We start from the raw sequence: 21,489 nt of genomic DNA on the forward strand, positions 1-21,489 counted from the left end.
CCCCTGCCCCTTCCCCTTCTGCCCCTTCTGCCCCTTCTGCCCCTTCCCCTTCCTATATCTGCTTCAAGGTAAAAATATTCCACTGCCTCACCCACACCTCCTCGACCTCCCCTGCCCCTTACCCTGCGCCTTCCTCCTCTGCCCCTTTGCACCTCCCCAAGCTCACCATCAAGAGGGGTTCCTCTTCCCCTTCCTCGTCCGCCCACCTCAAGACCGGGATCTCCTTGAACTGCTGCAGCAGGCTGAACTTCATTATGCACAACAGGAAGAATCTCTTCAAACAAGGCGAGGTCCTCTTCATCTCTGCAGAAGAAAACCAAGCAGGCAAGCATTCAATATCTGCTAACAAATCTAATAATCAGGCCTTTTCAAAAGAAAATTTCACTTCTGAAAATATAACAAGTTTTCCCAAGTCAAATCGAACACAAAGCAAAGCAAACACAAAGCCGATCACATTTAGCAAACACACATTTAGAATGTAAAGTCACGAGTAAAAAATCAAACACTGAGGACTTACAATGCCCGGAACTCGTTATGCAGGTAATAGTCAGCCCAGAAATCAGCATCCTCATCCTCCATTGTTCTCAAAGATGAAGAAAATGTAGCCAAACAGGTTTCCCTGTAAGCCAAGCAACGCCAGAAGCAAAATCATAACAAAAACCAGACTATCAAAGTCTCCATTAAAAACACGTGTTTATACAACTCCAAGATAAAATCAATTCAGCAGGTTTAATCATTCAGGCGTGTTTATTCCAAATTCAAGTCGACTCAACATTCACATTGAAAAGGATTAACTGTTTATAGAGTTAATCTACACTATTCATTTCCATATGTTTCAGCATCCTATCAACTACAATACTGCGATACAAGAGTGGAAACTGACATATTGACCAGTCATCTAAATTCAATAGCATAAGTTTTTCAGGCCTCCTAAAAATGACAGCCGTTTGAACAATTTAGACGAAAATGCTACCTCCAAAGTACAAATTCCTTCGGTGGAAGAGATAAGAGAGAAGTCGTTTGCGAAATCAAACTGGCTGCTGACGATCCCACCCTCGCCGAAACCCTAAAAAATCGCCCGAACACATCAAAAACAAAATCAACGAAATATTGAAACCGAAATCGAATATAAAACTAGGGGATTCAAATAGTTGGTACTGAAATTGAGGAGATTAACGAAATTGCATATAGAAACAACGCCAGAACAAAATCATGCATGAAATTGCATATTAAAACAACGCCAGAAGCAAAACACACAAACAGAAACAGAAGAAGTAACAATCGAAAAGCGAAATTCCGATCGTACCTGAGCGAAGAACCTGTGAGCTAAAGAGAGAGGAGGCTCTGTTTTTTGAAGGAAGGAGCCGAAGTGAGGGAGTATTTATATTGGGAGAGAAAACACTTCGAAACGGCCTCGTTTTGGGTCGATTGCACTCGAGGGATTCTTTCATCTTCTTCTTTTGTGACCCACCGGAGGAGAGAGGGATTAGTTTATTGTTTCCTTTTGAGCTGTGGTGAACCGGTGGTTTTACGTCAAGGAGCAAACTCTGAGCGAGGCTTTCTCCACGCGCGTAGCCGACAAAGCATTCAATTCCCCCTCGTACTCTTCATCATGACCGTTTGATCCTCGCTTGATTGAGTTTGGGCGGTTGGATCCTTTTGTCACTAAAGTTACTGGGACAGTAAGAACGAATTAAGAAAGTTAACATTAGTCTCATGCTCTTCGAGTTACCGTGCTACCCCATTAAAAGTAAATTGTACTGTGATCAAATTATGTTTGGTTCAATTAAAAATCTTACCAAGCGTAGCGATAACATACTTGGGCATTTTTCCAAGTGCCATATGTTAGCCTTCACTCAATTTATATTTTTTGTTTACCAGTCCATATCTTCGAGAGCTATACAAATCTGGAAAATAAAAGTTGAAACCCTCATCATATCAACAATTACCTAATCAGTAATCACACCTTTTTGGTCGATTTTCTGTACATTTCTGCTTGAGGTTTCGTCTTCCACCATTCTTCTTACCAATAACTGGTGCGCCATGTAGAAGAGGGAGAACAACGTCGTTTGCAGATCAGGTAGAATAGTGATCGAGCTACTCCTTGGTTTTCTACTGTGAGCAAAGTTCTCTATATTAAAACAATTAATAAATAAAGGTGATTGTTGGGTTTTGAGAAGCAGTTTCATAAGCACTATTTGTCTATTTGCTTGATTAATAGAGAAAGATAAGGTGCATAATTCATCTGTGAAAACAATGGTGAACAAAACAAACAATGATCAAGAAAGCTTGAAACAGATGATAAAAGTATAGTCTTGCACTGTGAAATTACAAGCCATTAGTATACCATTGTTTAGTTAAAGTTGAGTAGCACTCAAGTTGACAATGATGAGTTATGACTTATGAGGATCAGGAACCGTATTCGACTCCATGTTTTGTTGTCTCGGAGATTTTCCAGACCAAACCCTGGCAGTCATTAGTTGCATCATAATGCCATTTCCTTCTTAAACTCCAACCCATTATAATGCCACCCAATCGTTAATAAAATACATACCAGAAGAACAACACAATGTCAACCCTTTTGGTGTTCTCTTGCACATTGGCCTCTATCTTGTTTTTGCTGAGGGAGCTCAAGGTTTACTTAATAAGGAACCGTCCACCTTGCTCTCAGCTAGTCTAGTTGATCCAAAGGATGCCCGGAAGGATTGAAAATGCCGAGCAACGTGGCCTGCGAAGTTGGTTCACTCTATTGTAAGTGGTTTAGATTTATATGCAACCTGTATACATCCGTACATATCCTACATCAGCGGGCTGTTATCAGATTGCATTCATGCTTTACATTGTCTTTCTGTTATCAACATTTATTGGAATGGCTTCGCGACATCACTGCCAAAGTCCTTATCCAATCTCACCACCCTGAGCATCATTGATGTGAGTGACAATCTCACCACAGAATTACGATTGCTTTATTATACAATATTGGTGCTAGATTAATCCCCATTTTCTAGCAAACCACTTGCCGACTGTGGATGTATTAAGCTCATAATTTTGAACAAGTAGCCAAGAGATGATATGAACATAGAAAAACTTACAAACATAGCTCCACATTCACTAGACACTAATCACTCCAGCACCATTTTCCACCAACAATAAGAAAATGGCGCAAGTCAACTAAAAGATCCGACCATACAGGGTATTTGCATGCGAAATGAAATGTATCTCACTTCTGAGAACGGACAAAGTATCCCATGGCAAAGCCAAGCACTGCGGCTGCTGCTACCTTGATTTGGTCACGCAAGTAGGGATGGTATCTGCTGTTATTTTCTTTCTTTCCGTGACGTCGGGTTTTTCCGTGGTTGCTCGAGTCTGTATCTTGGGGGTTCTGAGCCTGTGCTGCTCCTGCTTGACCATTACGAGCCTCTCCAAAGGAGGGAGCAGCTTGGAGCAGTGGTGCTGCTGCTTCATCATTGAGAGCCTGTGCATTGTTGGGAGCAGCTTGGAGCAGTGGTGCTGCTGCTTCAGCCTCCGCATTGTTAGGAGCAGCTTGGACCAGTGCTAATGCTGCTTCAGCCTCCCGAGCCTCTCCAAAGTTGGGACCAGCTTGGATCTCTGCTGCTGCTCCTCCTTGAGCGTTCTGAACATCTCCAAAGTTGAGAGCAGCTTGGATCTCTGCTTCAGCGTTCTGATCATCTCCAAAGTTGAGAGGAGCTTGGACCACTGCTTCTTCAGCGGCGTTCTGAGCATCTTCAAAGTTGAGAGGAGCTTGGATCTGTGCTGCTGCCAATGCTGCTTGAGCATTCTCAGCATGAACTTCATTATGCACAACAGGAGGAATCTCTTCAAAGAAGGCAAGGTCCTCTTCATCTCTGCAGAAGAAAACCAAGCATTCAATATCTGCTAACAAATCTAATAATCAGGCCTTTTCAAAAGAAAATTTCACTTCTGAAAATATAACAAGCTTTCGCAAGCCAAAGAGGAAAGCTAAAGAGCAAACACAAAGCCGATCACATTTAGCAAACACACATTTAGAATGTAAAGTCACGAGGAAAACATCAAACACTGATGACTTACAATGACCGGAACTGGTAGTAATAGTGTTCCCAGAAATGAGGATCCTCATCATCATCCATTGCTCTCTAAGTGAGGCTTTTTTTTTGGAAGGAAGGAGCCGAAGTGAGGTTTTGGTGGAGCAATGCAAGCTTTGAAGAAGCGGGAAAAGCTTTTGTAGAGCAGAGAGATTTTGTGCGGGAATCCTTGGCTTTTATAGGCCACAAGCCACTGAGGCATTTGGTCATATAGGTTGTGGGCGAGTGAAACTGACAGCTATCCATCATCTTCAATTTATTCTATTTTTCTTGCTGGGTATATTATCTTGTATGTTTAGTTTTTTGATCAAAACTTGAGTGCAAACACCTTGAGTGCAAATAAGACACAACTCAGTTGGGAAATGGCAGAAAAGAACTAACCAGAGATGTACAAGGACGCTTCTAGATTTATACATATTGTAATAAACAAAATGTAAGTACTGTGTCAAGTGTCAACCTACGTGTATCTAAACGTGTATCAAACTAACAAATATGATCTTGTATGTTAATGTGTTCATATTTGTGCTCTCTTTCTTTCTCAATATTGATACTTATTCTTAAACTCCCTTGGCTCTGATCTTTTCCGTCTTAATATCATTCATACTGCTTACCGTTTATTTCAATTGTGTTTCATTCACTGCATGCAATCTTTGCAGCACAAGCATATACATATTTCTGATGAAGATGCCACTATGTTCTCTAGTTCTTAAAAGAAATCTTCTTTTTCTCTCTCTCTCGAATTTTTAACTCCTTTCGGAATAGCTCCTTGGTTGACTGGTTTCAATTCTCATTTTTTAATCACTTTACTTAGAATCGAACATCTATTATTGCCGATTTTCCCTATTTCGCTTTTGTTGGACTTTGCCTTTGTGGTTTAGCAGGACTCTGCACCGTGTTTGTTTCTCAATTCTGATGTAGCATGTGCATTTCTTACCTTCCTTCTCAGTTCTTCTCAAAGAAATGCAAAGTAAACTATGAAATGTGTCTTTATATAGTTGGGGAATTATCATATTTGGACATGTTTGTCAAATTTCTCAAATGTTGGCGATCCAATGAAATGTAAATTCTCATTTGTTTTCTGTAGTCTGACACCACCACCAACAATTAATTAGTAATAAGACACTAATTAGAAAGGTTGTACCGTATCCTATATTTTATAGAGTATATATAATTGGTTATACCGTGTCTCAATTCTTGTTGCCAGTAGCTTTAGCCAGTGTCTTGTGGACTTGAAAGTAGCGCTCGGAATTGTATTTGTGCTAGACATGTGTTTGCATATTATTTTTGGGTTGAGCTTTACTTCCATGTTTTGTAGTACGTAAGTGTAACATAACTATATGTTGTGGTACGTAAGTGTAACATAACCATATGAAATGGGTTTGTCCCTCTTTGATCTCTCTTGCTTCAACTCTTCTTCGTGTCCCAATTAATAAAGCTCACTTAAATGACTTAATTAGTTTGACCCCGCTTTTACTTCAACTATTTGACCCAAGTGCTAGCTTGGCCTATATGCATGCATGCATTTTCTGGACAATGCGTGACATAACTATATGAAATGGGTCTGTCCCTCTTCGATCTCTCTTGCTTCAAGTCTTCTTCGTGTCCCAACCAATAAAGCTCACTTAATTAGTTGACCGAGCTTTACTTTAACTATTTGACATCCTATTCAATTCCCCTCGATCAATATTAAGAAGAAGAGTAGTGATATGTTGAATTAGGAGTAGCCGCAATGCTTCTCATACCACTAGATCGCTTTCTCCTTTAAAACCCTCCTTTTAACTGAAATTGATCTTATTGAAGTATGTATGAAGGTATAATATATAATTTCTAATCTTTTCACACTTGTAATAAGCATTTCAGAGGTCCGAGACGAACTATATGAAAGAGGCCTCCAAAAGTCTTATTTAACAACCAAAGTAACAAGTATAGTTGTTACATAAGATAATCCCGTTGTATTGTTGGAGTCCTGGACATGTAGTCACACCTTTTTAACTCAAATAATATGATCCCGTTGTATTGTTAACACGAAGACTACATGTCAAACGATTGGTGATTAAATGAAAATCAGCACGTAGCAGCAGGTATTTGGTGTTTAGCCACAGTTTTCATTAAATCAAGCCCCGGCAAATTGAACATACAATTACCATGAGAAATTACAAGCGGGGGTTTATAATGTCAATATTGTAACATGTAATATATGGGTTTTCAGTTCATCTCCAAAATATAGAAACAAAAATGAACTTGCAATCACTAACTTCAATTGGCAATAGCTTTCTATGCAGATCTTCTTATTCTGTTAAAATATAAGCCATGAAATTCTAAGCAATACATATCTTTTCCAAAACCCGGCCAGCAAGCCCTCCACCAGAGGACCCACGCCACCCATAAGATCGAAAAGGATCCACTGAACCACTGCACAGAGTAAACTTCTCTCGATTGCTTCTGCCCTAAGACTCGAAAGGGGGCGCTTGGGGCGCGTTCCTTAGAGTCACTTATTGTATTCGATCAAAGCTTATTAAGAACATGCTGAGTTAAGGTTGAACAGACGAAGACCGAAGAAGAACTTGGATCAGGTAATTATTGAAATAGATGAGGAGTACCTAAAGGTATTTTGAAAACTTCATTTAATTGTGCTACAGTTCTCTCCGTGTTTTCTAGGCTTCTGCTTCTAAAAGCTTGGGGGTACCAACTTCTAAAAGCCAAGAAAAAAAGCTAAGGCTTTTGGAAGCCGGAAGGAAGAAGCCACTTTACCAAACACTTTAAGGGGCTTAACTTATAATCACCAGAGCCAAGAAGCTCTACCAAACACTGCCAAAATACTCTTGAATAAAAATCACAAAATACCTCATTATTTAGCTATACAAAGCTACTTTTTAGTGTAATTAATATATTAATATTTATATTGACATCTTAGAAATATTCATGTCGATTCTTGTTTGTTTTTCTAAATCATTATAGATTGTAATTGTCGTTTTCAAAATCATTTAGACATGAAAATTATAAACAAAATGAAGAATATATATATATATATATATATAAGAAAAGCTGAAGGTGAACATTTCCTTATTTTAAGAATGTAAGTTGATGAAAATCTAATGAAATGAAAATTATAATTTTTTTTCTTGATCTAAAATTAGAAATGATTTTTTTTTTGTGAAAATTAAGGAATGAATTGATTGTTTTATTTTTTCCATTAATTTTGCATCAAAATATATACTAATTTAAAGATTTCCGTATAATTTTTCTTTTCCTCTTATTTTAATTGTTTCCAAAAAAAATCTCCGTTTTTAATAATTTGATTTAATTTTGTTTTTTTAATTATTACATGTACTATTTTGGTCATTTAACATACATACATAATCGTTTTTGAAATATTAAATAATATGGGTGTGTATTAAATGTCTATGAGTGTGTATTTAAAACTTCTCTCCATTTTATTAAATAGATAACCGCCCATTTACACCGATGTGTGTGTGAGAAATTTCGCAGTATGACTACATGAGCAATTCTGATGCAACGACATTAAAATAAAATCAACTGTGAGAAGACACAGTAGCAAACCCGGCCCTGGCTATAGGCCCAGAAAGCCTGTTCCTAGAGCCCCAAAAAAAATAAATCTCAGTTAAAATTATTAAATAAATAACTTATAAAAGGTTTTATGATATATATTGTGGCGATCTTGTGTTCAAACACGATTGCACATATGTGTTTTTATTTTTAGAAGACTTTTATTTTCTAATTTTTTTAATGTTTTTTAGCTTTACATTTTGTTATCTTTACATTATCATTTATTACCGTTTTCACCCAACGATCCTTATTAACTTTTTCTCTGAATTCGATTAACCATTTGAGTGATTTGACAGAGACAGCCACACAACTACGAGCCCTCTAAAAAGCAAGGCATTGCTATCTATCTTGGCTACTGTACCTAAGAATTGGTAAGATGGAGTTCTTAAAGGAATGTGAACAAGCAGATGAAATCTCTCGCAGTGCCTTCCCTCCTGACTTCGTCTTCGGCGTTGCCACTTCGGCCTATCAGGTCAGGACAATCCAGATCTCCTGTGAAACCAAAAATCGCATTCAATTCTTGCACGCATGACATTCATTTGCATCAGTCCTCGGAACCTTGATCACAGTATTACTATGAACTCTCTTCCTATTTATCATCAATTTGTTGCAGAAGAGAAAATTGATGCAGTGGGCACTGTTCCCTTTTCTTTTATCTGGTTTCGTCTGTTATGCTATTGATCTACCACAATTGAGTGGTTCTGTACAATTTGTCACATAATTTTTTTATTAATGAAATTTAAATTTTTGCATTTTTTTCCAAACATTTTGCTTCTCACACCTGTTTGATGCATAGTTGTATACTAGATGTTGTTGTGATTCTGTGATTGATTTTATGCCTCAGTGAAGAGTTCTATCTCTTTTGAAGAACAGTTGATTATTGTCTGCCTCACTAAATTTTTCTTCAACCCCAATTTTGTTGACCTGTTTGCCAGAATAGTAAAGAAAATAAAAATTAAGAAATTATTACGACCCTCTAAATTTTTAGCAGACAACCAATTTCTTTGGCCTCGACAAAATAGCAACCGAATTCATCTGAGATCCTCTAATGTGTTTCATGTATTGGCTATTAAAATATGAAAGTCAAAATAAAATAAAGCTCCTATTGGTTTACTCATGTTGATGATTTTAAAATAAAGCGTGCAACCAAATAACAATGCATATATTGCAAACAAAGTAATTGCAAAAGGAGTTTTTTGTTTTTCTCTCTCCCTTTTCAGTAGTCTTAGACCCCAATGCACTATGTTGAATCTCTAAAAGCTTGCTGTCGATTATCTTAGTTAGCTTTGTTTGTTTGTAGGTTGAAGGTGCCTGCAAGGAGGACAACAGGGGTCCTAGTATCTGGGATGCTTTTACACACACTAAAGGTACATTCTATGCATCAAGCTTATGGCAGTCCCTTCCAGGGAGTAGCATCTTGCTTGATGCTTTCACATCTTTTGATGATTTTTTTCTACCATTTTTGTACTTTTCTTTGCTTTGTTTTTGGGTTATGGAACTTGCATGTATTTCTTGATAGGCAAGATCATTGATGGAAGCAATGGTGACATTGCTGTGGATCAATATCATCGGTATAAGGTTAGTGATAACCAATTGAGCCATGATCACATCACTTCTTTTTACTATTTTTCTGTTTCTTCTTTTTTCCCTATTATGTGGATTCTGAAGGATGAAGACACATTTTACGCGAGCCTAATCTGTTAGTAGTATTTTTGGTTTAAATAGTTTAAAAAGAATACATGATTAGATTTTTTTACAGCTGTCCATAGTGTTACTCAAAGGCTGGAATATCAGTTCATGGCATATACTTAACATGTATCACAAACTGTAAAATGCTACACAGGAAGATGTTGATCTCATTGCTAAGTTGGGATTTGATGCTTATCGGTTTTCCATATCATGGTCTCGAATCTTCCCTGGTATGTGCCCTAGTAATGCATTTTCTTGCTAATTGTAAAAGGAGTTGAACCTTAAATCCATATTATTATTACTATAATTTCCTTTGTAGAATAGTTGCACTTTATTCATTGGATTTTTCTTGACATCTTTTTCTTAAAAAATAAAGATTCTGCTAGTAATAGAGTAAGCAAAGTGTCCAATAAATTTGATAGCCATATTCTAGTTTGCATCTCAAAATAGGAATCAAACAACAAAAATGTAAAACTAAAAAAAAAGAGAGAGGGTTAAGCCGAGTAGCACTCCAATTATAAAGAGTAGCCTGGAGTGAACTATTTCTGCATTATGAGGAAACAAATGCCCATAGAGGTTCCCACAATCGAACCCTTCTCCACAAAAACTTCAGCTTCTCTATTACCTCCTCAAAACTTGTGGCTAGGTTCAACACAGAACCAATGGATTTTTAAGTCTCAATTACAAAACCCTTTGTCCACTCTCCACAGAGCTAATCCAACTTCACATTGTAAATACAAGTGGTTCATGTACTCAGTTCCAGGTCTGCACATTAAACACCCATCAATATCATGAGGTAAAAGGAATAGCAGGTCTTCTCCTCTGAACAATGTCATGTAATGATATTTCCATTAACAATATCCAAGCTAACACCCTTATGGTGAGAGGAACTATAGCTTTCCATGCTACAGAGGAGAAGGAAATTTGGTGCGGATAGATCAAGTCAGCAGTCAGAGCAGGGGCAATGAAAATTCTGATTAAGAAGGAAATTTGACACACTTACTGACCGATCCACAACAATGTGATGATAAAGAATAATACTCCTGCCAAGATGATAAAGATACTTCGTGATCTCTCAAGTCTCAAGTCCCCCTAAAATCCATAGTCCTAACATGACGGAAGACTAGAGGAATTAGTACACACCCTAGCAATGCAAAAGTGATGAAAATATATTTAGCTATCTATGGGTGGAAACGATTGACTTCTCCCAACACTCATAGCTAAATGTTAAATATAGTGGGAGCTATTCGAGTGACATAAAGTTTATCTACAAAAAAACTTTTCGAGATTGTGGGAAATAACAAAGACTACCAATTTTTACTTTGAGAGTGCTAAGTGGAAATATTAGTGATTAAATCTTCAGCGTAATGGTGGAAATTTTTTTCTAATTATTGGGGTCCTTTAGAAAATTACAACCTGCACTGATTTTTATAGAAATTTGATGATTGGTTCCTTACAGAAGAGTACAGCGTAGTTACTTGTCTAGAGTATCTAAACATATTGAGATTACAGTGTAGATATTCTATGCGGAAATCCATAAGAAGCTAATTTCAATTAATTTTTAGGGGGCTGGGCATTTTCCATGTTTCTTTTGGCTAAGGTTAACTGGATAACAGTGTATATTCGTATGTATCTGTTTGCAGATGGTCTAGGAACCAAAGTCAATGAAGATGGGATTGCTTACTACAATAATATCATCAATGCTCTCCTTGAAAAAGGTGTGATTTATTTATACTGTTTTCCTTCCGGTTGCATCAGTGAATTCATCAATTTATTCTTGCAGGCATCCAGCCTTATGTAACACTATACCATTGGGATCTGCCATTGTATCTTCATGAAAGTATGGGAGGGTGGTTAAACAAGCAGATTGTGTAAGTACAATGTCGTAAATTAGTTAAAGTTATTTTGCAAATAACTTGGTTCTAAATAATATTTCTCATGTCAGTATATTTTATAGATGTGGGAAAGAAAAATTTTGTGAAAGAATAATTTGCTACATTTAACTTGTCAATATTCTTAGCTTTTAGGCAGTTTGAAGCATTATTATCTCCTTGTGTATATCTAGAGACCACATCTTCTTGTGTATATCTAGAGACCCTGTGGCTAAATTCATTTCATGATTGAACATTTATATCTACAGAGTGCATGGTTGAATACTATATGGAGCTAAGAATAGGAAAGGATGCTAGAAATAGAGTTATCTGGTGGACTATAGGCAATGAAATAGCATTATCTGGTGAACAAATGTTTCTTTTTGTTTTCATCTGAAATCAATATCTATTAAAGGAGACCTTTCTCATTCTAGACACATTTGGAGTTGAATATTGAACGAGACAACTAAAAGTCATCTATTCACATTTTCTGTAAATGCAGAAAATACTTCTCAGTCTATGCAGACACCTGCTTTGCAAGTTTTGGCGATAGAGTAAAGAACTGGATCACAATTAATGAGCCTCTTCAGACTTCTGTCAATGGTTACGGTTATGGGATATTTGCTCCTGGAAAACATGAACATGCATCTTCAGAACCATATTTGGCTGCACACCATCAATTGTTGGCCCATGCGGCTGCTGTTTCAATATACCAAAGCAAGTATAAGGTATGCTGTTCAATTACTTGTGTCTTGTCTATTCTTTTTAGTTTCTGGGTGAGGCAGACCGTATAAATTCTGCAATGCAGCCAAGCCACTGTAATCTAGTATACTGAACCAGAAAACAACGATCTCAACAACTCAAGACTTAACATGCTTGACCCACCCAAATTGATTGACTTACGTCCCTGGGTGAAAATGCTGAATCGAGATAAACTGAAGATTACAATTAAAGAACCATCTGGTCCCTCCCACACAAAAACAAGCTCTCTTCTCAGGCCAATCTGTGAGTGATTTGTTGTTGCTCCCCAAGTTTTGTGTATCGTGTGGACATCGTGACTCTAACATTGGTCTAAGATATCTTTCTACCTATCTATTTTTCTATCTATACGTAGGCCCTTTTTTGGAGTCACTGGCTCCACTAGATGTTTATTTACCCAAACCTCTCCATAACATATAATATACGACAACAAGCCAACAGAAATACAAAGGGACAACATACAAATATAAACACATACCTACTAAATTTACCACTCCATGAAGAGCTTGGGTTCAGTTGCTTGTACAAGGAATTGCAAGGAGCCGAATTAGTGTCCAGTCCCTGTTGGGAATGATGCCAAGGTTGCTGACTCTGTCACTGGGTCAGAACAGATGGTATCACAGTCAACTATGTACCGACATGCAGGTTCTGGAAGATTGCAACACATGTTGATACTGAAAGGTTCCTGTGGATCTGGAAGTGAGTTTTGATGACTTTGGGCTTTTAAGTGGTTTTGTCTGAGTTGTGTGAATATGTGTTCAGTCTCACTGTTGTTATCTGATGAATTGACTGAAACTTTGTAAATCATTGTCAAGAGGCTCTAACTAGTGAACAGTGACTGGTTTGCATATCCCTCTGTTCCCATGTTTTTTAAAAGTCTCTTAATATGTTAAATTAGGAATTATTCTATTAGTTAGAGATTTATATACAATTTTATTTGTGTTTTAACTCTTGCTACTATCTGTGTCCTTTCAGGATAAGCAAGGTGGACAAATAGGAATAGCAGTAGACTGTGAATGGGCAGAGGCTAATTCAAATAAAACTGAAGACAAAATTGCTGCAGCAAGGCGCCTAGATTTCCAGCTTGGATGGTACTTACTTGTTCTCTAGTTGTGATAAAATAAAAAGCTATTATTATCGGATTATATTGTTTTGAATCTGCCAAAATTTCCGGTGAGCTGTCGCTTGTTGGTTAGCTGACCTAACTAACCGCATGGAGGTCATTGGCTCAAATCTATATTGGTATCTAGGATGGGTGGATCAGGTGGGGATAAAAACTAACAAGTTACTCTATTTAATTATTAAAGTACAGAATATTGTATATTTTGGATGATAATAATTCCAAAAAAAAGTTGTAACAGATTGAAATTGAATTCTAACTCGTCTTGCTGCCTCCTGGTACGACGAGAATCTTATTAATTGCACCTATATTGTATTAGCTGCCATGTGTGAAAACCTTCTTCAAAATACAGAACATGAGTAATTTGTATTGCACTGGGTTTTCTTGACAGTTTTCTTTTAGTTCAGCTCCAGTGCCAACTCAGGCAGTTTGCCAAATGAATTTAGATAGTTTTGTCTCCCATTTTATTTTTTAGAATCCACTTCAACTACAGGTACTTAGATCCAATATATTCTGGAGAATATCCCAAAGTTATGCGTGAACGACTTGGAGATCGGCTTCCCATATTTTCAGAGGAAGATAAGGATTTGCTCAAGAACTCATTAGACTTTGTTGGTCTGAATCACTATACATCAAGATTTATTGCTCATGTAGAAGACAGCCCTGAGGAGGGTGATTTTTATAGAGCACAAGAGATGGAGAGAATTGGTGATGTCTCTAATTACTTCATCATTAATTTTTGTTAAGAAAAACTGTGTGGCTATCTTGCTCTAAGTGTTGTCTCTTTTTCCTCAGATAAATGGGAAGGAGGTGAGATTATTGGTGAGAAGGTATGAACTCCGTCATCTTCAAACTCACAATTTTTTTGAGCACGTATTTATCTTATACCTTGTCCAGTCTACTAAAACATTCTGCTTGGCAGGCAGCATCAGAATGGCTTTATGTTGTTCCCTGGGGCATCCATAAGGTCTTGAATCACATATCACAGAGATACAATAATCCACCGATATTTATAACTGAGAATGGTATGAATGCATCCATTCCCAAGAAAAGAAAAGGAAAAACCAATATATTATACCAATGGGTAGTTTCATTAACCATCACCTCCCTAAAAAGTTAAAAAAGAAAAAAAAAAGAATTTACTTTGGTTTTGGTAACAAACTGATCCTTTTCGTTTTCTCTTAAACCTTTACAGGTATGGATGATGAGGATAATGATTCCTCCCCACTTCATGAAATGCTAGACGACAAGCTGAGAGTTAGTTACTTTAAAAGATACCTTGCAGCAGTCAGCAATGCAATGAGGTAGCTCGACTGCTTTTTCATTGATTTTTCCTGTGAATTAGTAATAGATCGATCTTTTTTGTCATGTGCTGTCTGAATGTGGTAGACTGGTAGGGCGAGGCATTTTTGTTGGTTTAACTAACGACTTGGAGTTAGTTAAATGTTGGCATCTTCACTCATATTATGCATGAACATGAAGGCAAGGAAAAATACGTACTATTATTATTATTTTAATTTTAAATTATGGACAGGGATGGAGCAGATGTGAGGGGATATTTTGCATGGTCATTACTGGATAACTTCGAGTGGGCTCAAGGCTATACCAAACGCTTTGGTTTGGTTTACATTGACTACAAGAATGGGCTCTCCCGCCACCCGAAATCTTCTGCGTACTGGTTCTTGCGGTTCTTGAAAAATGTTGAAGGAAAAGATGGCAAGGATGAATAACTGACCATTAATCTTTCACGCAAATTTGCTTACTACATGCATTAATTTTATGCAAGGGACCTCGATAACTTGTTTCATGTCGCAAAGTTTTATTCTGTTTCACAAATCATTTAAATGATTCGGGAACTAGATTCAGTTGTGTTGTATTATATGCAAATTGCGTGAGAAGCTGATGTTTTCATTTGCATTACATGGCACCAGCTTTTTTTTTTTTGGTTACAAACGGGACCTAAAAGGCCCAACGGAAAAACAAAAGCAGACAATTAAGTGCTAAAACAAGCACCAGATCTCCTGGCTCTAGAGACAGAACCAAGATCATCAAGGTATGTTTGAGAGGCATGCACATGACTGTCAAACTTCACCAGACTAATCTCATGACTAGTGCTAAACTTGGCCAAAGCATCAGCAGTCATATTACACTCTCTAAAAATATGCACTAATTTCACATTGTCCATAGACGCCATCAGATTATTGCAACTTTCAAGCAAAGATCCCAAAGGATGGTTGGATAGGTTGGAGTTTTGTAACAAGTGAACCAACACTGCATAATCAATCTCAATCTCCAAATTCTTGATATTCAAGTTAACAGCAGCCTTCAAACCAAAATAGAGGCCCCAAGCTTCTGCATCAAGAATCTCACCAATTCTTAAATTCACTTGAAATCCAGTGATCCAAATTCCCAAATGGTCTCTAATTACCCCACCTGCACCAATTTTGCCTTAGGGTTGTGTTGTATTATATGCAAATTGCGTGAGAAGCTGATGTTTTCATTTGCAGTACATGGCACCAGCTATTTTGCCATCCGGCTCCTCTTTTCTTATTTATTTATCAATGTGAGGTATCAGTTCTAAATATGTGGAAAGTAGAAACTAGGAAGCTTTTTCAATAAGGACCACTAAGTTAGCATGATGACTTTTTTTGTCACCCACTTTTCAATCATCTTAAATGTTTAGTTTTTAATGTATATACAGTAGATTATCTCTACAAACTTTTATTCAAATTGAAACACATTTAGACACTCAAATCTGATTTGGCATTTATTCAAATTGAAACACATTTAGACACTCAAATCTGATTTGGCAATTGTGAACATGAATGGTTCATCTATGACTGATTTGATTCGTTCATTATTTTGATTTAGTTTGATATCTTAACAATTAATAAATTGATTGATAATTTGTACAAGGACTACTTATATTGACATAAAATCTAAATAGATAAGAAGAAAAAATGTGATTAAGAAGTAGGTTTATTCAATAATTAATATAAAGTAATTTGACAATTCGAAATTTAACAAAAATGTTATATTAAATAATGACATGGATGGACATGCAGTAATGCAGTGCAGATTTAAGTACAGTCCGTTTCACCAAAAAAGAAAATCTTTTACCAGAACAGAAGTACAACTCGATTTGATTCCACCACTGGAAATCTTAAAGATTGTCATCGTCCACAGGTGTGAAGGGGATGGTTTTGGGTTTGACAACCCAATACCCGATAAAAACAGAAGTACATAATGAGATTACTGAGAGCAAAAGGGCAAAAACACTAGCAGCACTGACTGAACTACTTTGTCTCACTTTGGTTAGCATTGAAGTTTCCAAAGATATATCCAAGTGAACCCAGTCACAGCTAACAGAATAGTGTCCAGAGCCATGCCATGGTTTTCCATCAACAGGATACCAGAAGGCAACTGACATCTTACTTGATCCACCAATTGTGAATTGAGCATCCTGCACAAACCAAGTAATACTGATTTCAGACTTCTAAAAAAGTATATTTCTCCTTACATGATGATTATTTGAATACTCTTATTTAAAATAATATACAAGTTCAATATTTTACTTGCTATTTGTGTGTATGGGCTCAATCTACAGAACTCCCTCAAATTTAAAATTTTGTGGGATTTCGAGCTAGCATGCAATTTAATCAATGACCAGAACTATTTTGCTTATACATTCAAATGCAAGAATACAAAAATTAGCCGAATCCAAAACTGTTTACTTTTCCAAATGTGCAAAGAGATACAATTAAGTAGACAAAACTCGAATGAAAATGGACATAATCACGTCACTAAACAGTATTCGATTAGGCTAATCTTCAGGAATGATGCTTGCAGGGGGGACTGAACAATGAACACTTCTAAAAATTGCATGCTAGAAACTTAAGGGTCCACCAAGTTCATATTGTGAGGGAACCCTCTCGAGACACCGATAAGCATGTAAGGTCAGTTATAGGATAAACAGACTGGCACAGACCAGTTATCAATCCAAAAAGACTCACAGTAAGTTTCTGAACATTTTTCTGTTTTTTATGAAACAAAGACTTGATACAAAAAGGAGAGAGTATATAGAATGAACGAGGGCACACACACTCGCGCACAAAAATTAGTAGCCAGTGACCAGAACAAGAGATCAGCCTCCCAGCACAACAACCATCATAACAAGAAACAAAACATCCTATAAACTAAACAATTAGTGCACTCGATCCCGAAAATCATCCTAACCCCTCGTAAACCTCAAAATTCTTCTGTTTTGCTCCATTTATAAGACCCAAGACAAACGAATCCGGCTTTGCCTTTCTCCCAAAGCCATGAAGCGACTGCTCACCAGCTCATTGCAACCCTTTGGAGAAAAAAAAACCAAATAATTGCCAATCTCCTTGAATACCTTGCATCACAACTTCAAAGAAAGATGGCAATGGAGGAAGACATGGTTCAAACGGGCATATGGGGGTGGGGGTGGGGAACCCATACGATAAATTGCACCAGCGACGAGAAAGGCACATGCAACACCTCCTTTTGACAAGATTGCAAGTGTTAACCCTCTCAATAGCCACAAACCTTACCAGAAAATCAACTTCATAAATGATTTTCGATGAGAGAAAAGAAATAAATGAGTAAAGTTATCCCTGATACATGAAAAGAAACAATAACATTTGCAAGAAATCATCCCCAAACCAACAAGATTGGTCGCTGCACAAGAGCCAAACACAAACTATTCCAACTTGATTTGACCTCCATCGACGAGAAGCAAGCTTCTTCCAAATATTTTAGAAGAACAACCAGCTAAGCTGCTCCAAGTCGTCAAGGTTTCTCCTAAAGCCAAATTCCATTATAAAGATACAAGGGAAACATCGACGAATCTTGCAATACTCTTGTTTCTTACTAGAGAGAGAAAAACCTAGGACATAACACTTACAGCTGATCTTCCTTTACTCAATTATCCTCCCAAAACAAACTTACAGCATTACTCACAACAAACTTGCAGCATGGTAGAAACGAGAAGCAAAAAAAGTTATCTTTCCAAGGGCAGGTAAGTTTGTTGACATTGACTACATATATAAACAACAGGCAGAAGCCAAATTTGCAGTTTGTGCAAGTAAAAAAGCAAAGTCCGAAATGAGTAACAACACTTTCATCACATGATTTGTCCAACGAATATATTCTTCAATTGGCAACTCCACTAGATGATGCTAGTCGTAATTATCTTGGTTCAATAAGAAACCACAAGAACAGACCAATCTGCAAGCAACATGCCCAACATACAACACAAAATGCGCAAAACTTTTTTTTTTTTGGTGCGGCGGATGTCATCTTTGAGAATCAATTTTATGTAGCTCAAAATCTAGAGGCTGACCTGTTGGAGGCGATCCATAGTTCTCATAGGCCTAGAGAATTCAAAATAGAATGTACCCTTCTGACCATCTGATGCATAAGGACTATCTTCTTCCACAAAACCTGTCATAGTAACAATGAAAGATATAAAATTGAGGGGAAAAGAAAACTTTTGGGGGGAAGGAGAAGTTAGTGTGTGTGTGTGTATAATATACTGCACAATCTAGCCATAAATAGGGAATAGGGTTTAGCCTTTACAATGAACATAAGCCAACAAGTTTAAGCCAAAAAGCGCTTAATTGAAGTGACACAGCTTATCGAGGTTGGAAAATAATATATATATATATATATATATATATATATGAACAGAGTCACAAAAGCAAATGTCTATGATTGATAACGTCTCCTATACCTGAGTGAACATTCAAGCTACTGTGCCACCAACAGCCTTTCCAATCATTTTGTGCACTAGTATCATTCTCTGACAATTGAAATAGATAAGCTTAATTAGAACCCCAAAAATCACCAAAAAATAAAAATAAATAACAAACATACATAGGAGTGTTTGTTTCATTTCTTTGACTGAGGGAGGGGGGCTAAAAGAGTGCTATTTACTGTTGGCAAATTTTCCAATGGAGGTAAGATTGGGCAACGTTATTAAATTATATCATGTGCAGTTAGAAGCTTCTGTAATGGAAATAAAGTGTAACAGAAGTCATTTCATAATAAGATAATAGCCAGCTAGATGAACCAGAGATATTGTTGAGTTTGGGTGTTATGAAAAGGGTGAACAATTTTCAACACAGAACTATCTTGGAGGATCATGAAATTTGACATTGAGTTTACCAGAATAAGTTCAATGCCGCCTTCATAAATTGTTATCTCTTTGTCGTCACTCTCTACAGCGCTTGTAGCACTTCATTTACACTATCTTATATTGTAAAGCTAGTCTCTTTTTCTAATGTATAGAGTAGCCTTATTCCTCCATTCATATAAAAGTACCAGCAGAATAAATAGTCTTAGGAATACCGAATACCTGAAGAGCTAATTCCATCTAGGTATCTACAGTGTGGGTTCCAAGCATAAAGATCAACCAAATGACCAAACCTGCTACGATAAAATGACAGTATACAATTAAATCAGAGTCCATTAAACATGTGGATCACTAGTATAAAACTCAATAAATGGGAATGCACTGCTGCACCTGTCACCTCCATTTCCATCCCTGTTGTCCATTGGGTTGCCACCATAGAGACGTCCAGGAATTGCATTTCCAATAGAGAAGTGCATAATATCAACTTCATGGGTTTTGCAAGTCTTGTTTGTGCAAGAGTCAACTCCTTCCTTACAGCCGCCCATCTAGCAATACAAAATCCCTTTGGGTTGGAACATCCCAATACTTGAGCAAAATATTTTGTACAGGAATATAGAAAAAAGAATGAAAAAAATGCATAGTTCAATAGGCCAGTGAAGAAACTTACATTATGATAAGTTGCAGCTTCACCGATTTGAAACATGAGCGCAATAGATGGGCATTTGTTACTCTCACTAAGTAAGATAATAAAACAAGAGGTAAAATAAGGCATGAAATTCACTGGTAATGGCGTAATGCAACTTACGCGCTGAGCTATGAAATAATCATCGTCAAAGATAACTGTAAACGTGATGCAACCGAGTGACGAGTTAATGAAACAAAAAGAGTTTTTTTTTTTTAAAGACAACAACAACATCCAGTATCTAATTGCAAATCAGTTTCCACAAAACGTAACAGTAGAACACAATCAAGCATACCCTTCTGAGTAAGCGTAATCCCCATCAACTTGAACCATAAAGAAGACATCACGGCCATCATGCAAAGCCTGTACACCAGCTATGTCAAAACGACAAAATAGACAAACAAGAGTAAACAGTCCTAAAACAAGGTCTGGTATAAATCGAAGGCTACCTTGACAGTCATCTTTCCAGCTGTGTACTCGTTCTCAGCATCTGGGTCAAGAGCAGGGAGAAGAGGGAACTCGGAACCAACCACGTCCTTCCAATCGTCGGTGTGACCATCGAGGGTGATAAGGCCGGGCCCGGACTGGGCCTGGATTCGGATGTCTGAGTCCGACTCGCAGCTCCATTCACCCGACTCTTCATGGGAGTTGACCCGTCGTAGCAGAGGCACGCAAAGTACTAATAGCAGTAGCCATAGTCGAAGCATTGTACAGGACTTTCAATTTGAAGCTTCTGCATTCCGTGAAGACTATTATTCTCGGCTTGACTAGGCATATTGCCCACGAATTATTAATGTGATAAGTCTGATCTCACAAAAAAGTTTGTATTGCAGTTAGGCTAAAACTTATTTCAATTTAAAATATAATAAGGATACAACCAAGTTACGAAATCTCTTCGATATTTCTAATATATCATTTGATATTTTCATTTTTTAATAAAAAAATGATATATCTTAAAAGTAAATATCTTATTTTTTCCCGTATCTGCAATATTTTTCTGATAACGTAAAATATCTCCGATATTTCTCTGATAACGTAAAATATCTCCGATATTTCTATGATATTTAAGATATATTTGATATATCTGATATATCTTCGATATTTTAGAGAAATATCTGAAAATTCTCACTTAAAAAAAATTAACTCAACTTGAGGATATCTCAGACTCTCCTTGACCTGGAGTTTTTGATTAACTAATCACCTCGAGCCTCGAGGGATATAAAAAATAAGACTAGAAGAGTAGTCTTTCAATCGGTTAATTTTTAATTTTTCGTAAAATATATCGAGATGAGGAGTGAAAGTTCAAGTTTTAATTCTTAAAAGTCAAGCCATATCAGTGACCAGTGCTCTCCTTAACCGTGAAGGAATCCAAAATAAAGGGTCACAACGTAGTCTCATGAAGTTGCAAAAACTCATATACTATTACTACAATATGAAGTTACGACTACGTGATAAACTAGTAAAGAATAATGTGATCAATGAAAACAACTATATCAATCTACTTCATGTTGCTAGTGAAACACTTCAGAATGACATTGATCCTCTTCATGATTGGA

General features: G+C 37.0%; 2 protein-coding genes and 1 long non-coding RNA gene across 3 annotated transcripts; 1 reads left to right on the plus strand and 2 right to left on the minus strand.

Annotated features, from left to right (window-relative positions):
• Positions 1–161: 161 nt before the first annotated feature.
• LOC126785227 (uncharacterized) lies at positions 162–1,389 on the minus strand. Its single transcript, XR_007671033.1, has 4 exons — positions 1,307–1,389; positions 974–1,066; positions 518–619; positions 162–303 (listed from the first exon to the last, which is right to left on the minus strand). It is a non-coding gene; the product is annotated as an uncharacterized LOC126785227 (long non-coding RNA).
• A 6,574-nt stretch (positions 1,390–7,963) lies between these two features.
• On the plus strand, positions 7,964–15,008 carry LOC126785313 (beta-glucosidase 42). Its single transcript, XM_050510954.1, has 13 exons — positions 7,964–8,124; positions 8,953–9,019; positions 9,172–9,230; positions 9,496–9,571; positions 10,985–11,059; positions 11,125–11,212; positions 11,715–11,940; positions 12,947–13,062; positions 13,585–13,799; positions 13,887–13,921; positions 14,014–14,116; positions 14,287–14,395; positions 14,626–15,008. The coding sequence occupies exons 1-13, from the start codon at positions 8,029–8,031 to the stop codon at positions 14,819–14,821; spliced, it is 1,461 nt and encodes a 486-aa protein (XP_050366911.1). The 5' UTR covers positions 7,964–8,028; the 3' UTR covers positions 14,822–15,008.
• A 1,052-nt stretch (positions 15,009–16,060) lies between these two features.
• Positions 16,061–20,696, minus strand: LOC126785314 (uncharacterized). Its single transcript, XM_050510955.1, has 8 exons — positions 20,383–20,696; positions 20,229–20,296; positions 19,919–19,985; positions 19,642–19,796; positions 19,474–19,544; positions 18,850–18,918; positions 18,460–18,560; positions 16,061–16,554 (listed from the first exon to the last, which is right to left on the minus strand). The coding sequence occupies exons 1-8, from the start codon at positions 20,638–20,640 to the stop codon at positions 16,255–16,257; spliced, it is 1,089 nt and encodes a 362-aa protein (XP_050366912.1). The 5' UTR covers positions 20,641–20,696; the 3' UTR covers positions 16,061–16,254.
• Positions 20,697–21,489: the final 793 nt, after the last annotated feature.

The sequence above is a fragment of the Argentina anserina genome, chromosome 2 (assembly GCF_933775445.1).
Source record: "Argentina anserina chromosome 2, drPotAnse1.1, whole genome shotgun sequence".
In the NCBI taxonomy this organism is placed as follows: Eukaryota; Viridiplantae; Streptophyta; class Magnoliopsida; order Rosales; family Rosaceae; genus Argentina; species Argentina anserina.

What these genes read in the sequence shown, in the direction of transcription:
- LOC126785314 (XM_050510955.1), bottom strand. Translation starts at nt 20,640, where the DNA reads ATGCTTCGACTATGGCTACTGCTATTAGTACTTTGCGTGCCTCTGCTA. An exon ending in AAGCTGCAACTTATCATAAT is followed by an intron (nt 19,797 to 19,918) that starts GTAAGTTTCTTC and finishes TTGTATTGCTAG; the next exon opens with ATGGGCGGCTGTAAGGAAGG. An exon ending in GATGGAAATGGAGGTGACAG is followed by an intron (nt 19,545 to 19,641) that starts GTGCAGCAGTGC and finishes TTATCGTAGCAG; the next exon opens with GTTTGGTCATTTGGTTGATC.
- LOC126785313 (XM_050510954.1), top strand. Translation starts at nt 8,029, where the DNA reads ATGGAGTTCTTAAAGGAATGTGAACAAGCAGATGAAATCTCTCGCAGT. An exon ending in TTGCCACTTCGGCCTATCAG is followed by an intron (nt 8,125 to 8,952) that starts GTCAGGACAATC and finishes GTTTGTTTGTAG; the next exon opens with GTTGAAGGTGCCTGCAAGGA. An exon ending in GCAGTCAGCAATGCAATGAG is followed by an intron (nt 14,396 to 14,625) that starts GTAGCTCGACTG and finishes AATTATGGACAG; the next exon opens with GGATGGAGCAGATGTGAGGG.